The sequence below is a fragment of the Ranitomeya imitator genome, chromosome 1 (genome assembly GCF_032444005.1).
Source record: "Ranitomeya imitator isolate aRanImi1 chromosome 1, aRanImi1.pri, whole genome shotgun sequence".
Lineage (NCBI taxonomy): Eukaryota > Metazoa > Chordata > Amphibia > Anura > Dendrobatidae > Ranitomeya > Ranitomeya imitator.
The window spans coordinates 46,258,912-46,279,116 of record NC_091282.1 but is presented as its reverse complement, the minus strand read 5'-3'; the positions used below and the strand labels follow the sequence as shown (position 1 = coordinate 46,279,116).

Genomic DNA, 20,205 nt, shown 5'->3' with positions numbered 1-20,205 from the left:
AGAGCTGCACTCACTATTCTGCTGGTGGAGTCACTGTGCACATACATTACATTACTGATCCTGAGTTGCATCCTGTATTATACCCCAGAGCTGCACTCACTATTCTGCTGGTGCGGTCACTGTGCACATACATTACATTACTGATCCGGAATTACATCCTGTATTATACTCCAGAGCTGCACTCACTATTCTGCTGGTGTAGTCACTGTGTACATACATTACATTACTGATCCTGTACTGACCCTGAGTTACATCCTGTATTATACCCCAGAGCTGCACTCACTATTCTGCTGGTGCGGTCACTGTGTACATACATTACATTACTGATCCTGAGTTACATCCTGTATTATACCCCAGAGCTGCACTCACTATTCTGCTGGTGCAGTCATTGTGTACATACATTACATTACTGATCCTGAGTTACATCCTGTATTATACCCAAGAGCTGCACTCACTATTCTGCTGGTGGAGTCACTGTGCACATACATTACATTACTGATCCTGAGTTGCATCCTGTATTATACCCCAGAGCTGCACTCACTATTCTGCTGGTGCGGTCACTGTGCACATACATTACATTACTGATCCGGAATTACATCCTGTATTATACTCCAGAGCTGCACTCACTATTCTGCTGGTGTAGTCACTGTGTACATACATTACATTACTGATCCTGTACTGACCCTGAGTTACATCCTGTATTATACCCCAGTGCTGCACTCACTATTCTGCTGGTGCGGTCACTGTGTACATACATTACATTACTGATCCTGAGTTACATCCTGTATTATACCCCAGAGCTGCACTCACTATTCTGCTGGTGCAGTCACTGTGTACATACATTACATTACTGATCCTGAGTTACATCCTGTATTATACCCCAGAGCTGCACTCACTATTCTGCTGGTGCAGTCACTGTGTACACACATTACATTACTGATCCTGAGTTACATCCTGTTAAACCCCAGAGCTGCACTCACTATTCTGCTGGTGCAGTCACTGTGTACATACATTACATTACTGATCCTGAGTTACATCCTGTATTATACCCCAGAGCTGCACTCACTATTCTGCTGGTGCATTCATTGTGTACATACATTACATTACTGATCCTGAGTTAAGGTACTGTCACACTAGACGATATCGCTAGCGATCCGTGACGTTGCAGCGTCCTCGCTAGCGATATCGTCCAGTGTGACAGGCAGCAGCGATCAGGCCCCTGTTGTGCTGTCGCTGGTCGGGGAAGAAAGTCCAGAACTTTATTTCGTCGCTGGACTCCCCGCAGACATCGCTGAATCGGTGTGTGTGACACCGATTCAGCGATGTCTTCACTGGTAACCAGGGTAAACATCGGGTAACTAAGCGCAGGGCCGCGCTTAGTAACCCGATGTTTATCCTGGTTACCATCGTAAAAAAACAAACAGTACATACTTACATTCAGCTGTCTGTCCCTTGCCGTCTATTTCCTGCACTGACTGCTGGCCGCAAAGTGAAAGTGAAAGCACAGCACAGCGGTGAGTCACACAGCGGTGACTCACCGCTGTGGCTGTGCTCTGCTTTCACTTTGCGGCCAGCAGTCAGTGCAGCAAACAGACGGCAAGGGACAGACAGCTGAATGTAAGTATGTACTGTTTGTTTTTTTACGCTGGTAACCAGGGTAAACATCGGGTTACTAAGCGCGGCCCTGCGCTTAGTAACCCGATGTTTACCCTGGTTACCGGGGACCTCGGCATCGTTGGTCGCTGGAGAGCGGTCTGTGTGACAGCTCTCCAGCGACCAAACAGCGACGCTGCAGCGATCCGGATCGTTGTCGGTATCGCTGCAGCGTCGCTAAGTGTGACGGTACCTTTACATCCTGTATTATACTCCAGAGTTGCACTTACTATTCTGCTGGTACAGTCACTGTGTACATACATTACTGATCCTGAGTTACATCCTGTATTATACCCCAGAGCTGCACTCACTATTCTGCTGGTGGAGTCACTGTGCACATACATTACATTACTGATCCTGAGTTACATCCTGTATTATACCCCAGAGCTGCACTCACTATTCTGCTGGTGCAGTCACTGTGCACAGACATTACATTACTGATCCTGAGTTACATCCTGTATTATACCCCAGAGCTGCACTCACTATTCTGCTGGTGCAGTCACTGTGCACATACATTACATTACTGATCCTGAGTTACATCCTGTATTATACTCCAGAACTGCACTCACTATTCTGCTGGTGCAGTCACTGTGCACAGACATTACATTACTGATCCTGAGTTACATCCTGTATTATACCCCAGAGCTGCACTCACTATTCTGCTGGTGCAGTCACTGTGTACATACATTACATTACTGATCCTGAGTTACATCCTGTATTATACTCCAGAGCTGCACTCGCTATTCTGCTTGTGCCGTCACTGTGTACATACATTACATATTGGTTCATCAGCTGTTTCCAAACTACAACTCCCAACATACTGTATTATTGGAAACAAAGTGAGTAGCAGTGTTGCAGGACAGCATTTGCCGTGAACCATAGTGACCATTAGTAATTTAGCCTTTAATGTTCTTGTTATCACCAGAACTGACGCCTTTTGATATTGGTTAAAAATATATAAATTTTATTTTTTACCACAATAAAATTATTAAAACACATACAAATAGAGTTGAGCGACTTTTGCTTTTTTAGGATCGAGTCGGGTTTTGCGAAACCCGACTTTGTCAAAAGTCGGGTCGGGTGAAATCGGCGGATTTTTTAGAAAAGTCGGGGGCCGACCAAAACACGAAACCCAATGCAAGGCAATGGGGAATCAAAGTCGGCAGTGAGTGGAGGACAGGAAAACACTTACAGTGCCCATTTTAATGCCAAAAACATCAATTCTTATTTCTTAAGCTTGTCAATCTTAATTTACTTTATAATAATAGTTAGGCATTGAAAACAGGGGGTCATTTGGCTAAAGTTGTGGGGGGGTAGGGCAGGCTCAAGATTTTCGTGGGCCCAGTAAACGCGGAATACGTCACGGCGGTGGAGCAGGGAGAGGTAAGTATTTCAACTTTGCAAGTGCTGCGATCCTGAGCAAGCAGTGGGGGCCCACTCATTGGCATTGGCTCAGGGCCCCTCATAGTACGGCGATGTGTTTGACGGCGGGTGGCGCCACCCACTGCCAGAGACACTTATTCATACTATGAGGGGCCCTGTGCCATTGCCAACGAGTATGCCCCCCCCCCACCTGATGAAGGAACCTGCGCTTTCATCTGCACCTTCCTCCTTGTCCCCATGTAAGGTGGTATGGTATGCGGGAAGGGGAACCCGACTTTCAGCAGGGTCAGATTCAGGCTGTGTAGAGTGCAAGGGGAATGTAGTGGTCTGGGTCAATGTACCAGCAGACTCATCTAGCAGTGGCTGGGCAATGGGCAGGATGAGGAGGAAACACAGATATAGGCCCAAAATAAAAAAGTAGGCTAAATGCAGTTCAAAATTGGTAACAGGACTAAACAGGCAGCATTGCTTTGTTCAGTGGAGGACAACTGTAATGAGTGGCACATACACAGTTTGTAGGCCCACAATAAAAAAGTATGCTAAATGCAGTTCAAAATTGGTAACAGGACTAAACAGGTAGCATAGCTTTGTTCAGTGGAGGACAACTGTAATGAGTAGCGCAGACACAGTTAGTAGGCCCACAATACAAAAGTAGGCTAAATGCAGTTCAAAATTGGTAACAGGACTAAACAGGCGGCATAGCTTTGTTCAGTGGAGGACAACTGTAATGAGTGGCGCAGACACAGTTTGTAGGCCCACAATAAAAAAGTACGCTAAATGCAGTTCAAAATTGGCAACAGGACTATACAGGCGGCATAGCTTTGTTCAGTGGAGGACAACTGTAATGAGTGGTGCAGACACAGTTTGTAATCAAAGGGGAATGACCTGTGAGGGAGAACATCGATAAGGGAGGAAAAGTAGTTTGTAACCATACTGGACAAATGTATCCTGTCACTTTGAATTGATGCTGCAGTACGTGTCCTGTCTGCGGTCATTGCGAAATCACTCCACAACCTGGTCAGAAAACCCCTCTGTCCAACGCCACTTCTGATTTGTGCAACTCTAACACATCTGCCCTGTTGCCCCCTGCAGCTCGTGTGAGAACCATCACCGCTGCTGTGTGCTGGGAATGCCTGAACCAAACGGTCTACAAGAGTCAGACCCGTAGAAGCGCAGTAGCGGGAAACGGCCGTCGTCTCGTGACACCCACATTCTCCTGTGAGACCTTGCTATACATTTTATGCCACAATAAAGACTGAACATTTCTTCTGGATGGTGAGTGCTCCTTTCTACTTCTCCTTCGTTGTACTGAATTTTGGACTCTGTTTTTTCACAAGGAGCACCCGAACCCATAATACTGGCTGAAGAAACGCATGCTTTATGGTTTCCACCCAGTATCTCTGATTTAACCTGCTGTGAGTGCGGACTTTGACTCTTAGTTTTGGTCTACAAGAGTTGCTTGTTTGGTAGCCAATATTTGCTCAAGGTTCTCATGTGGCATGATATTTTGTAATTTTCCTTCATATCGTGGATCCAGGAGGCAGGCCAACCAATAATCGTCATCGGTCATCATTTTGATAATGCGGGGGTCCCTTTTTAGGATACGCAAGGCATAATCCGGCATGTGGGCCAATGTTCCAGGTGTCAATTCACTGCTCGTGCTGGGTTGAGGAGCACTTTCTTGCAAATCAACATCACTTGTGTCCCGCAAAAACCCTGTACCTGACCTTGCAACGCCACCAGTTTCTCTTGCCCCCTGTGAAGCATCCTCCCATGATTATTCATCCCCATCATCCTCCTCCTCTTCATCCGCCACCTCGTCCAGGAGAGTTCCCTGAGCAGTCAATGGCTGACTGTCATCAAGGCTTCCCTCCTCCTCGGCTGCAGACGCCTGCTCCTTAATGTGCGTCAAACTTTGCATCAGCAGACGCTTTAGTGGGATGCTCAAGCTTATGATGGCGTCGTCTGCACTTACCAGCCGTGTGCATTCCTCAAAACACTGAAGGACTTGACAGAGGTCTTGGAGCTTCGACCAGTGCACACCAGAGAACTCCATGTCTGCCATCCAAGTGCCTGCCCGTGTATGTGTATCCTCCCACAAATTAATTACAGCACGCCTCTGTTCACACAGCCTCTGAACCATGTGCAGTGTGGAGTTCCACCTTGTTGCAACGTCGATGATTAGGCGATGCTGGGAAAGATTCAGCGATCGCTGATGGTTCAGCATACAGCTGGAGTGTACGGGCGACCGGCGGATGTGCGAGCAAAGTCTTCGCACCTTCAGGAGCAGGGCTGGTAACTCCGGATAATTGTTGAGGAAGCACTGCACAACCAGGTTCAAGGTGTGAGCCAGGCAAGGTATGTGTTTAAGTTCTGAAAGGGCTATGGCAGCCATAAAATTCCTTCCGTTATCACTGACTACCTTGCCTGCCTCAAGTTGTACACTGCCCAGCCATGACTGAGTTTCTTGCCGCAAGTACTCAGCCAGTACTTCTGCGGTGTGTCTGTTGTCGCCCAAACACTTCATTTCTAACACAGCCTGCTGACGCTTCCCACTAGCTGTTCGATAATGGGACACCTCGTGTGCAACAATGGCAGCTGCGGATGGAGTGGTCGTGCGACTGCGCTCTGTGTATGAGCTTTCGCTTGAGGAGGAGGAGGAGGGGTGGCGAACGCCTACAGCCAACTGTTTCCTAGACCGTGGGCTAGGCAGAACTGTCCCACTATGGCTGTCCCCTGTGGACCCTGCATCCACCACATTAACCCAGTGTGCCGTGATGGACACGTAACGTCCCTGGCCATGCCTACTGGTCCATGCATCTGTTGTGAGGTGCACCTTTCTACTGACTGATTGCCTCAGTGCATGGACAATGCGGTCTTTGACATGCTGGTGGAGGGCTGTGATGGCTTTTCTTGCAAAGAAGTGTCAACTGGGTAGGTCATAGCGTGGTACTGCGTAGGCCATCAGAGCTTTGAAAGCTTCGATTTCAACCAACCGGTAGGGCATCATCTCTAACAAGATTAGTCTAGCAATGTGGGCGTTCAAACCCTGTGTACGTGGATGAGAGGATGAGTACTTTCTTTTCCTAACGAGAGTCTCTTGTAGGCTGAGCTGGATTGGAGAGCTGCATATGGTGGAACTAGCGGTGGTGGTGGTGGACATGGCGAATTGAGAGAGGGTTGGTAATGGTATTCTCGATGTTGGCCTGCATACAATGTTTCCTACCAATAACCTTGGCTGCTGACTGCTTTGGCCTTGCGACGATACCTCCACTTTTGCTGCTGGTGGTGTCCTAACCGGTGGGCTTACAGTGAGGGAAGCAATGTAGCGTTGCTGACTACCTTCATTCTGAGCAGGTGCACCAACGGTACGGGATGTTTGGTAGTTAGTCCAGGCTTGCAAGTGCATGGTGGTTAAATGTCTACGCATGCACGTTGTATTTAAATTTTGAAGATTCTTCCCTCTGCTAAAGGTCTTTGAGCATTTGTTACAGATAACTTTTGACTGATCATTCTTCCTACTATGGAATACCTTTTCAGGCATTGCACGCTGTGCTACTTTCACCAGATGGCCACGCTGTCCTAAAATTGTTTTTGTTTTTGACAAACGTTTTTGGCCTGATACGGGCCTGCCAGATGACAGCTGTTGCGATGTAGATGGCTGCTGCGGATCATCCTCCTCCGCTTCAGAGCTACTGGCAGCGGCACCCTCTTCCCCCAATGGCTTCCAATCTGGGTCAATAACTGGGTCATCTATCACCTCCTCTTCAATGTCATGTGCACCTTCCTCTGTGTCACCGTGTAAGGTGCTATAGCGTTCGGGATGGGGCACCATAGTCTCATCAGGGTCAGATTCTGGCTCAGTACACTGCGAGGGCAATGTAGTGATCTGAGTCAATGGAACAGCATAATAATCTAGCTGTGGCTGTGCATCAGTTCACTCCATGTCCGATTCATCTTGTAATGGGCAGTTAAAAATTTCCCGTTCTAACCCAGGCACGGTATGTGTAAAGAGCTCCATGGAGTAACCAGTAGTGTCGCCTGACCCATCCTTCACTTTTGGTTTGGGTGAAGGACACAAGGAAACGTCTTGTTCCTGACCGGGAGCATCCACTGACAACTCACTGGTTTGATATTTGGAACTTTCTGAAGAGGAGGCAAAAGAGCTAGAGGCTGAGTCAGCTGCTCCGGCTTTAAAAGCCGTTTTCCTACTCCCAGATAAGGGAGCCTTCGAGGCCTTGTGTAGCCAGTTGATGACGCTGGCTCAACACCTCCAGCCTTAGGTGCTATTGTGCTTTTGCCACTACCACCAGATGCACCACCACCACCACCACCATCAGTACCAGCTCGCAACCACCGCCCACGGCCTCTTTCACCTGACTTCCTCATTTTTTGGAAAATCTAACCAAAATAACAACCGTTATATGGTACTGTAAAACCAGGTAGAAGGTGTATATAAATGTGTTGAGATTTTAAATCTCCCTTTTGTTTGGGAGACTGAACAAAAAATCAGGCCCTGTGCAAAAAACAACGCAATCTAAGTGGCAGAAAGTGGCTGGCTGATATACGGCAAACTAACAGGACAGAAGTATATCCACTTTGTGAGAATTTGAATCCCCCTTCTTTTTTTTGGGGGGGGGGGGGGAGACTGAACCACAACTTAGGCCCAGTGTATATAACAACGCAATCTAAGTGGCAGAAAGTGGCTGGAAGATATATGAAAAAATACAAGGACTGTAGTACAATTTCAATCTCTCTACAATGATCTCAGGACAAGTATGGCAGCAATAAAAAGGGCTGCTGCACACAAAAGTGTGGACAAATAAACAAGATAACTGTGCAGAAAGGAGCAACAGGATTTTTGCTTTTAAAAAAGCAGTTGGTTTGCACAGCGGCGTACAAACAGCAATGCAGCTATCAGGGAGCCGTATAAGGCAGCCTAATAAGCTACAGAGCTGATGCACAAAAATATAAACTCCACTGTCCCTGCAAACAAATGGTGCTGTTGGACAGTGGAAATCGCTGCAGCACAAGCAGTTTAGGAGTTAATCTTCCCTCCCTAACGCTATCCCTTCTTCTGATGCAGCTGCGGCAACCTCTCCCTATGCTAAGATCGGCAGAAGTAAGATGGCGGTCGGTGTGCACGCCCCTTTATAGCCCCTGTGACGCCGCAGAAAGCAAGCCAATCACTGTCATGCCCTTCTCTAAGATGGTGGGGACTGAGACCTATGTCATCACGCTGCCCACACTCTGCGTCCTCCTTCATTGGCTCAAAAATGGAGCTGAAAGCGTCGTACGAAACACGACTTTGGCGCGAAGATCGCCGACCTCGTGGCCGATCCCACACTAGGATCGGGTCGGGTTTCATGAAACCCGACTTTGCCGAAAGTCGGCAATTTTCGAATTTGTCCGATCCGTTTCGCTCAACCCTACATACAAACAAATGAAAAGAATATATATATATATATATATATATATATATGTATATATATATATATATATATATATATATATATATATATGCAAAATGAGGGAAACAAACAAGTACAGGATGTCAAGGCGGGTTTGGCTTTAAAGTGGCATAGTATATATCGAGCACATCCAGTGCTACAGTGTCTTAAAAGGAATAATACTCAGTAAGCTACAGCTGCTAGCCGTGGGGACCAGGAACCACCTAAGCTATGTAGAATTAATAATGCAGTATAATTATAAATATATTTTGTGCATACAAAGTAATATGTATAAAGAAGGTGACTAAGTTGCCGGGACACCACCGCAATCAGAGCCAGTAATTGTACTAAACATAGAGCCCTACAGAGCAAAGCATAAAATACATTTACCTTATAAAAGCCAGAAGCCAGGGACCCACCACACCCGACGCGCGTTTCGCTATGTAAAGCTTCCAGGGGTAACTTTAATGTTCTTGTATAAATGGAGGTATGGTGACATTTGGGTGAGGCGCCTGTCAGGGAGATCTCTGATGATGTGACAGAGACCACTGCAGCCTCTGCGCCTCTTTGCTCAGGTGATCGCTGATGTCTTGGCTGGGGTAGAACTCCAGAGCGGTCGGTTCTGTACACACAGAGGTGAACGCTGGTGATGACTATCTGACATTTTGTTATTTCTATCCCATCCTTGGCATCTGTAAACTTTATATTATCAACTTTTAGAAAAAGGGATTTTCAGCTTTTCTGTGATCTGTGTAAAGGGTTACTGCCTCTGAATTGGAAACAAGAGTGTGTAATGGTGAGGAACTGATGTGCAATGTTTATTAGAAAGTTGTAGAATTCTTCATTTAATAACTGATTAAACTACATTTATATCAATCTGGAGATCCCTTTTTAGGCTATGTGCGCACATTGCGGATTTGCTTTCGTAAAATTCTGCGTGGATTCTGCCTCTCTTGGCCGAAAACGCAGTTGAAATTCCGTGCAGTTTTTTATGCGGATTTTCATGTGGATTTACATGCATTTTTGTAAGTTAAATAAAGATATATTATTTAACAAAAAAAAAAAAAGGAATTGTGATGTCATTTCATGTCCAACCTCTTCTTTTTTATTCTCCATTGAAGACCATAATATCATTACATACCATGTTCAAACATAATATTTACACACACAAAACAAATATAAGTTAATATTAATATAAGTAGAATATAATATTAAATATATATATATATACACATGTATGTGTGTGGGAGGGAGCCAATAGCCATATAGGTTCCAAGGCTATTAATGTTAATATTCTAGGAAGGAGCCAAGATGTTTGCTTAGTTTTTACTGGCTAGTTTACAGGGGTACCCCCAAAAACATTGACATGAGGTCCCCCTATTAAATCAAACCAGCAAAGGCTAGTCAGACAGCTGCGGGCTGATATTAATAGCCTGGGAAGGGGCCATGTATATTGGCAGCCTCCAAGGCTAAAAACATCAGCTCTCAGCCGCCCAATAAATGGTGCATCTTATAGATGCGCCAATTTTGGCACTTAGCCTTGCTCTTCCCACTTGCCCTGTAGCCGTGGCAAGTGGGGTTAATATTTGTGGGGTTGATGTCACCTTTGTATTGTCCGGTGACATCAAGCCCACAGAGGATTAGTAATGGAGAAGCATCAATAAAACACCTATCAATTACTAATCTTAGGCTGTGTGCACACGATGCAGATTTGGTGCAGAATTTTCTGCATAAAATCTGCACTAAATCTGCATCTCCTGGCAGAATCAGCAGGTGCGTTTTTTGTGCGTTTTTTGTGCGTTTTTGATTTGTTTTTGATGCGTTTTTTTATGCGTTTTTTACCAATGGATTTCTATTAGGCTGTGTTCACACGTTGCGGTTTTTTCGCGGTTTTTCCCGATAAAAACGCTATAAAACCGCAAAAAAAATGCATACAATAAGCATCCCATCATTTAGAATGAATTCCGCATGTTTTGTGCACAAAAAAAGCATCGCGGCAAAAAACGCAGCATGTTCATTAATTTTCTTTTTTTTTTTTGCGGATTTCCCACTACAAAATGCATTGGGAAGTGTCCGGAAAAAAACGCGGCAAAAACGCGTCAAAACCGCGGCAAAAACGCATGCGGCTTTCTTGCAGAAAATGTCCGGAATTCTCAGGAATTTTCTGCAAGAAATCCTGAACGTGTGCACATAGCCTTATAGAGGGGTGCAGAAACGCTGCAGAACTGCACAAAAGAAGTGACATGCACTTCCTTAAAATCTGCAGCGTTTCTACGCAGATTTTTCTGCACCATGTGCACAGCTTTTTTTTTTTCACATTGATTTACATTGTACTGTAATCACAGTGCAGTTCTGCAGCGTTTCTGCTGCAGAAAAATCTGCTGCAGTTCTGCACTAAATCTGCATCGTGCGCACATACCCTTATAGTTATATGGTAAATAAAGACACAGCCAGAATAAAGTCCTTTAATTGAAATAATCACACAGACTCCTGTATTGAATCTTACTTTACTGCATCGCCTAATCCCCGACACCCTCGTCTCCTGCAACAAAAATATAATAATAAACCAACATAAATACTCCCTGTCTGGCGTAGTCCATTTACCGAGTGTCCCACAACAATCTCACGTGTAGAATAGCCACATCAGGAGATGTGACTACTCTACCCAGCCTCCGGTGATACACTGACCGGAGGTAATCCCTCCCGCAGTGTATCACTGAGAGTTCACCGGAGTTCTCTCACTTTCGGCACCTCTGCAAGAGAATTTTCTCACGCAGCGGTGCCACAAGTGAGAACCGGAGCTGATCAGCTGATGTACTCCAGCGCAGTGATACACTATGGTAGGGATCACCTCCTGTCAGTGTATCACCGGAGGCCGGGTAGAGCAGTCACATCTCCCGACAGGCACCTGCAGACAGACACCCGCATATTCTCCACCCACACGTATATTCTCCACCCACACGCATAGTCTCATAGCCCTCAGTCTCGTGCACCCAGACATCAGCTGCTAGTCTCTGATTGGCCGACAGCGTATATTATCGTGCACGGACCCGACGGGTCTCTGCGCTGCAATACATTTCATCTGAATGTGCATCCGAGGATGCTCATCCAGCTGAAGATTGTGCTGGCGTCGGCGGGCCCCCACCCTCACGGATCCTGTTGCAGTCACAACCTTTGAGACCGTGGTCGTTACTCCCCTGATCAGAAGTGTCACTAAAAACTTCTTCTGCGCACACAGCCTAATCGCAGCAGTCGCCAACCTGAGGTCCTGCAGCCACCATTACAATAGCATACGTGTATATCCCTATAAGTGTTCATTATCCCAGCAGAGGGGCAGATTTTCACTTTTCTTTTTGCTGAGACGAGACTGAAGATGGCGCCGCGCTGAGTAATGGGACGTCTGCCGTTACAATGTATCGTCTGGATATATACGGTATATAGAGGTCTAGCCATTGTATCAGGTCGCCCCGGAGGAGGCGTGTGAGGGGTTAATGACGCCGGGGCCGCGACTGGCTGCAGCTGTCACTTGTTTTTGTGTAGATTACCTCCAGTCCGTAAGAAGCGGCTTCATCCTGCGCTTGTCATTTGCCCAGGAAGTTAAAGCAAATTGTAATGAGGGAATCACAGCGGGGCGGCCTCGTAACAAATGAGAGGCAGATAGTGACTGACAGGCGGCCCGTCACCCACAAATGTATTTCTACACGCCGCTCGTCAAGGTCACTTTGAGCTCTTATTGGAAGCGCGGGCTGAGAAATCACATGATCCCCCCCCCACGGTGGAAAGCTACAGAGGGGGAAATTACACCAGACGCTTAACCCACAGATAGAGGGGGGAAATCCGAGAATCTGAGATTATATACAATGTGAACTCCTGTTAGGTGAGGACGGAGCTGCTCTCCGCACGGAATAGCCCCAGCGCATTTCAGTTCCTCCTGCGTGCTGCGGATTGTGACTTTCTGTGTAATGCATGATTGTAAGTGCAGTCGAACTGCATTTCCCATTATACAGAATCTGTTCGCAACTTTTTGTTATGTAATCTGAGCGCTGCATGATGTAGGGGATGAGAACCTGATTCCAGTGATATGTCACTTACTAGGCTGCTATTTACTGTTTCAATAAAATCAGTGTTTTATCAGCAGATTATCACTACTGGACTAGGGGTCTCGTGCCTCCTAGTCCTGCCACGCCCCCAACACTGATTAGCAGCTTACTGTCAATACACATTGTACACAGAGAGCAGCCAATCAGTGGGGTGGGCGGGGTTACACACAGCTCAGCATTCCGAGAACTGCTAAATTTACAGCAGAGAAAACTGTGTTTATATTACACCTGCTGCACACAGCAAGTGATATATCGCTGGAATCAGGGTCTCTATCCCTGCATCATGCTGCTGTCAGATTACATATCTAACAGATTTCCTTTAAAGGGATTATCCCATAAGCAGCATTTATCACCTTTCTACAGAGGGTCTTTTACTCCATTCATTAGGGACAGCTGTGAGAATAGCTATTTTATATCTATCTATGTATCTACAGTGGAATGTAAAGGTTTGGGCACCTCTAGTCAAAATTACCGTTATTGTAAGCAAGTTGAAGCATTAAATTATCTAAAAGGGCTTAAGTTAAAGATGACACATTTCCTTTGTATTTTAAGCAAAAAAAAAAATCTATTGTAAAAAGAAAATGGGCTGATGCAAAAGTTTGGGCACCCTTGGAGATTTGTGTGCTCAGATAAATTTGACCAAGGTTTCAGACATTAATTAACCCGTTAGGGTTATGGCTTGTTCACTACCATCGTTAGGAAAAACCAGCTGATGCAGATTTCCCAGCATTATGAAAACCCAGCCTCCTCTAACCTTGTGCCAAAAATCAGCAGCCATGGGTTCTTCTAAGCAGCTGCCTAACACTCTTATAATGAAAATGGTGGAGGCCACAAAGCAGGCAAAGGCTATAAGAAGATAGCAAAATGTTTTCAAGTTGCTCTTTCCTCGGTCCGAAATTTTATTAAGAAATGACAGTTACCAGGAACAGTGGAGGTCAAGATGAAGTCTGGAAGACAAAGCAAAATTTTAGTGAGAGCTGCTTCACTGCAAAAGACTTTCTGAAAGAGACACCTGCACAAATATAGCCTTCATGGAAGAGTCATCAGAAGAAAACCTCTCCTGTGTCCTCACCATAAAATTCAGCATCAGAAGTATGCAAAAGAATATCTAAACAAGCCTGATGAGTTTTGGAATCAAGTCCTGTGGACCGATGAGGGTAAAATAGAACACTTTGGTCACAATGATCAAAGGTATGTGTGGAGAAAAAAGGGGACAGAATTTCGGGAAAAGAACATCTTTCCAACCATTAAGCATGGTGGTGGATCAATCATGATTCTGGGGTTGTGTTGCAGCCAATGAAACGGGGAACATTTCGCGGGAAGTGAGAAGAATGGATTAAATGAAATTTCAGCAAATTCTTGATGCAGACATAAAACGAGCTGGATAATGATCCTAAACACACTTCAAAATCCACATTAGACGACCTCAAAAGGTGCAAGCTGAAGGCTTTACAATGGCCCTCACAGTCCCCTGATCTGAACATCATTGAGAATCTGTGGCTAGCCCTCAAAATAGCAGAGAATGCAAGACTCGGGAATCTCACAGAACTGAAAGAATTGACCAAGGTAGAATGGATGAAAATCCCTCAAACACGAATTGAAGGACTTTTTTTTTTTGCCTAAAATACAAAGGAAACGTGTGATCTTTAACTTTGGGTCTCTTAGAGTTCATTTAATCTACAACTTGCTTACCTGTTCACAATAACAGTAATTTTGACCAGGGGTGCCCAAACTTTTACATGTCACTGTACATCTATCTATCATTATATATCTATCATCTATCTATCGTCTATTATCTATCATCTATCTATATATCTATTATCTATATTATCTATGTATTTATGTATCTATTATCCATCTATTATCTATTTATATATCTACTAGATGGCAGCCCGATTCTAAAGAATCGGGAGTCTAGAATCCATATATACTTTATTTATTCAAATGTAAGAATAATACAATTAATAAATAATAGTAAGAAAGAACAAAAAATGGCTGCACTTACCAGCTCTTGACAATTCTTGTTATTTAAGGTACAGTTACACAGGATCCATGAACATGCTTATGAGGGGAGGCAGTATATGGAGAAAACACCAAATAAAAGTTCAAAATTGGTGTGAAAATGTCACTGAACCACTTCACAACTAAATATATATAGTTTTGGTAAATGGTATTATCATTTTTTTGACGAAATTCGGCAGGAGCTTGAAGAGCAACATCACTGGGCCCGCCTCCACGCAGTAGAAACTTGCTGTGAGGTAAAAATTCAAAAATCACACCAAAATGGCGGGCGGAGTGTGTCACAGTACGTCACGTTTCTGATTGGTCGCTCGCAGCAGGCGGCAACCAATCAGACACTGGACACTGTTGACGTCACTTATCTCCGGACATTACCTCCGGACATTAGCTCCGGACATTATCTCCGGACATTAGCTCCGGACATTAGCTCCGGACATTAGCTCCGGACATTATCTCCGGACATTATCTCCGGACATTAGCTCCGAACATTAGCTCCGGACATTAGCTCCGGACATTAGCTCCGGACATTAGCTCCGGACATTAGCTCCGGACATTAGCTCCGGACATTAGCTCCGAACATTAGCTCCGGACATTAGCTCCGGACATTAGCTCCGGACATTAGCTCCGGACATTAGCTCCGGACATTAGCTCCGCACATTATCTCCGGACATTAGCTCCGAACATTAGCTCCGGACATTAGCTCCGGACATTAGCTCCGGACATTAGCTCCGGACATTAGCTCCGGACAAAGCCACGGAAGTTGGCACAAATTGCAGGAAGTAGTATTCTAGGCAATTATATATTAGATCATCAATTATTTATCTATTTATCATCTACTATCTATCATCTATTATTTATCATCTACTATCTATCTATCTTTCTATCTATCTCTCTATTATCTATCTATTATCTATCAATTGTCTATCTATTATCTATATTATCTATCTATTTATATATCTACTAGATGGCAGCCCGATTCTAAAGAATCGGGAGTCTAGAATCCATATATACTTTATTTATTCAAATGTAAGAATAATACAATTAATAAATAATAGTAAGAAAGAACAAAAAATGGCTGCACTCACCAGCTCTTGACAATTCTTGTTATTTAAGGTACAGTTACACAGGATCCATGAACATGCTTATGAGGGGAGGGATGAAAGACATCAGACTTAGCACGCTGTTTGCGCTTACGTGCGGCATCGGCGGCTTTTCGCTCTGCATCATTACCATACTTTATATCAGACCTGATCTTACGTGCGCCATCATAAGCTTTGGACTCTGTGTCATTAGTATACTTAACAGTGTCCATGCGCTTGCATCTATCCTCTGTACTCTTGTTAGCACGCTGTTTGCGCTTACGTGCGGCAGCGGCGTCTTTTTGCTCTGCATTATTAGTATACTTTCTATCAGACCTAATCTTACGTGCGCCATCAGCAGCTTTGGGCTCTGTGTCATTAGTATCCTTACTATTAGAGCTCATGTTGGCTAAGCTAAACAGCTTTAAGCGTGGTGGTGGCAAACAACAGGTTAATAAGAGGCAGTGTCAGGTAGTAGGAAAATAGCCAGTTAATAATAGGCAATAGTTCTTTGCAGGAATGCAGATATTAATAAATAGGCAGTTTATATTGCAGAGAAATTGCTGGGCAATAATGGACAATGTCCTTATGTGGCAAATAATAGAGCAATATACCCAATGTGGCAAAGAAGAGGTTAATAAACGGCAGTCTCTCAGTATAACAGTCAGTGAATAATAGGCAGTATATGGAGAAAACACCAAACAAAAGTTCAAAATTGGTGTGAAAATGTCACTGAACCACTTCACAACTAAATATATATAGTTTTGGTAAATGGTATTATCATTTTTTTGACGAAATTCGGCAGGAGCTTGAAGCGCAACGTCACTGGGCCCGCCTCCACGCAGTAGAAACTTGCTGTGAGGTAAAAATTCAAAAATCACACCAAAATGGCGGGCGAAGTGTGTCACAGTACGGCACGTTTCTGATTGGTCGCTCGCAGCAGGCGGCAACCAATCAGACACTGGACACTGTTGACGTCACTTATCTCCGGACATTAGCTCCGGACATTATCTCCGGACATTAGCTCCAGACATTATCTCCGCACATTATCTCCGCACATTAGCTCCGGACATTAGCTCCGGACATTAGCTCCGGACATTAGCTCCGGACATTATCTCCGGACATTATCTCCGCACATTAGCTCCGGACATTAGCTCCGGACATTATCTCCGGACATTAGCTCCGGACATTAGCTCCGGACATTATCTCCGGACATTAGCTCCGGACATTAGCTCCGGACATTATCTCCGCACATTAGCTCCGGACATTATCTCCGGACATTAGCTCCGGACAATAGCTCCGGACATTATCTCCGCACATTAGCTCCGGACATTATCTCCGGACATTAGCTCCGGACATTAGCTCCGGACATTAGCTCCAGACATTATCTCCGCACATTATCTCCGCACATTATCTCCGGACATTAGCTCCGGACATTAGCTCCGGACATTAGCTCCGGACATTATCTCCGCACATTAGCTCCGGACATTATCTCCGCACATTAGCTCCGGACATTAGCTCCGGACATTAGCTCCGGACATTAGCTCCGGACATTAGCTCCGGACATTAGCTCCGGACATTAGCTCCGGACAGGAAGTTGGCACAAATTGCAGGAAGTAGTATTCTAGGCAATTATATATTAGATTATCTATCTCTCTATCTTCCTCTCTCTTCCTGTCTTCTGCTGCTCGTGCTCCGGCTGTATGTGCTCTCAGGTTTCCTTTACAATGATGAATAGCAGCCATTTTTCATGCAATTTTTGTAATCAAATCCTCAATGTGTGAATTTGGCCTTATAATGGAGTAGCTTCCTCTGCAGTCCTATGCGAACCTATTGATAACTGATTGAGCACATCCGCACACACTGCACAACCAACACAGACGCATACGTTTATGTCACAATTTCACATAGTTACCGACTCCTGTATTAAAGCTGTTGTCAGGAGATGAAAAAACACTCTGCAGATAGAACAGAGCTGAGTATGTCATTTCATACAGTTCATTCAATATTACAGTGCAGTGCTTTATCTACGAGGTTTACATAGGACTGCTGAGAACCCCCCCCCCACCACCACCACCACCACCACCACCACCACCACCACCACCATTATAATTTAGGAAGTCACCACATTCTGTGCAAGCAATAAAACTCGAATAAAGTGAAATTACAAATTGAGCTCTGCTACATCCCTGAGTATTTGGAGACAATAGCTTAAGTACAAAGCCCTATTTATATGCAGCGGAGCAGAGCATGTCATTTGGCACAGTGACGATCTGGACACTGTACATCTCTGCGTTATCCCTGGTCTATAGCACTTTCATAGGAGAAACACAATACAGATGTAGCAGTGCTGATTGTGTTGGTTGTAACCCTAGTCACACTAATAGGAGGAGGTAGTAGCTCAAGCACTACACAGATGTAGCTGAGTTGAGTTTATGTGTGTGTACATGTGATGTCAGAGACAGTTGTCTGTAGGTTTACATAGGACTGCACAGAAACCCACTTTGCTATAAGTCCCCACTTGTTATGCTAGTAACACAGCCTGCAAACGGCGAAGTGACAGACTAGACCCTGCTACATCTCAGCTTAGACCCATAGTCCGCAGTGCAATGATAGGAGGAGACAGCAGCTCAATAAGTAAGCGTTACATAGATGTAGCAGAGCGGAGTATGTCATTTGTCCACTAGATCATAGATCCTAATAGTGGCAGACAGTAGCTATACCAATGTAGCAGAGCTGAGTATGTAAATTTTCCCGGTCTTTAGTACAAGAAGGAGACAATGGCCACCGTAATGAGCACTATACAGATGTAGCAGAGTTGAGTATGTCATTTGGCTCACTATTCGTGATGTCACAATCTTTTACCTGGAGGTTTACATAGGACTGCGGGAAAACCTCCCATGTCACTGCTCAAGCAGTGTTGGCCCCACAGAGTTAAGGGACACATTGAGCTCTGCTACATCTCGGCGCACTGTCCTGGAAGCCGGCTGCCATCAGGAGACATTAGCGGGAGGTCTTTGTGCCGGGGCCGCGAGGGTCTGATGAGCTGATTATCCCTCGAACAGATGGAATGTGGTGTGGCAAAGTTTTATCAAAGCCTGCCGATAAGTTCTGCCGTTTGGTGCAGCCGTGTCCGACGCCGGCGCGGAGGCAGCGCCAATCATTACACATCAAGAGCCTCCCGGATTAAGGAGCCCTTGGACAATGGTGCGATCTGAGGGCAGCGCAGCTGGACGTATTTACACTACAAATCAAAGGCAGAAAGTTGTAGCGCAGCAGCAGCGCAGCACGCCTCCGCCGCCTCCCTTCATTATATTAATATTTCATGCAGAACAAGGAAGGAGGCGAGGAGCCTCCGGGACACGGCAATGTTTACCTCCGCGTACAAACACATGCCGCCTCCTCCGCACCTTTCTACATCAGGCGTCTTAGAAGTTTCATTGGTTTTTTTCTTTTTTTCTTCCTCTTGTTTTGCAGAATATTCACGGCCACAAAGGACCAATCACGGCGGTTTCGTTTGCCCCCGATGGGCGATATCTCGCTACCTACTCCAACAAAGACAGCCACATCTCCTTCTGGCAGGTAATGAACTTTCACAATTGGGGTCTTGTATAGAAATGCACTACAATTCCCAGCATACCCTGAGGATGGTGACCACTGCCACGCAGTGTTCTCATCCCCTTATTTCCTGCCTCATCCAGACCCCCACGACCCCAACAATTCTAAAAATGATAGGGATCATGCCTCATGTTCAGTCGTTGGGGGTCTCGGTGGTCAAAACCCTGAAAAAGTGATGGCGCCCAGATGTAGGAGCCACCGCCATTCACAGTGAATGAGCATATTGCGGAGGCGCTCTGTGCTATCCTGTCGCAGCTCGCTACTGCCGTCACGTTAGCGGCTTCTACCTCTGAATCTTCGCAATATGCTGTCACTTTATAACTTTCCAAGGATGTACAGGCATACCGTTTTGTGTCCACAGCTCCTGTGCAGATCTATGTGTCTCCTTGGTTACAGACTACAAACAAACCCCCGTGTAGTCTGATCCTAGAGTCACTCATGGTTTACTGTGTGCGCCTAGTGAGGATGGACAGAGGAGAAACACAGGGTTAGAAGACTCATGGGGCTGCAGATGAGCTGTGTACACCAAGTGACATTTTTATAATCAAGCCCCTTTGCGGAGTGATTTAATTTCTTATTTTAGGTGCATTAAAGCAATGAAACATGGTTGCAGAAGTGTACACACCCTTTAATGGAGACACAATGGGAAAGTGATGGCTCATCATAGGGAAACGCCATCTCTTTATGATATGGGAATAACCCTATTCGCTCATGGCAAAAAGTCCTCATTAAAAATCCTCTACCGTTTTGTGTATGCAGTTCCTTTGCTGACCTATGTGCCGCCATGGTTACAGACTACACACAGTCCTCGTGTAGTCAGATCCTGCAGACATTGTCTCTTTTTCATCTGCTGCTGGTTCTGTTGTATTTAGTAAGAGGAGGGAAGGCATAACTGCAGGGTCA

The 20,205-nt window shown here is 45.2% G+C and overlaps 1 protein-coding gene across 3 annotated transcripts in view; it reads left to right on the top strand.

Annotated features, from left to right (window-relative positions):
- Positions 1–20,205, top strand: part of WDR7 (WD repeat domain 7) — a 418,087-nt gene that overhangs the window by 380,394 nt on the left and 17,488 nt on the right. For all 3 annotated transcript variants that reach the window (XM_069746037.1, XM_069746038.1, XM_069746036.1), the window contains one exon: positions 19,162–19,266. In XM_069746037.1, the coding sequence (XP_069602138.1) occupies positions 19,162–19,266 (105 nt within the window). The remainder of the gene's footprint in view (positions 1–19,161; positions 19,267–20,205) is intronic.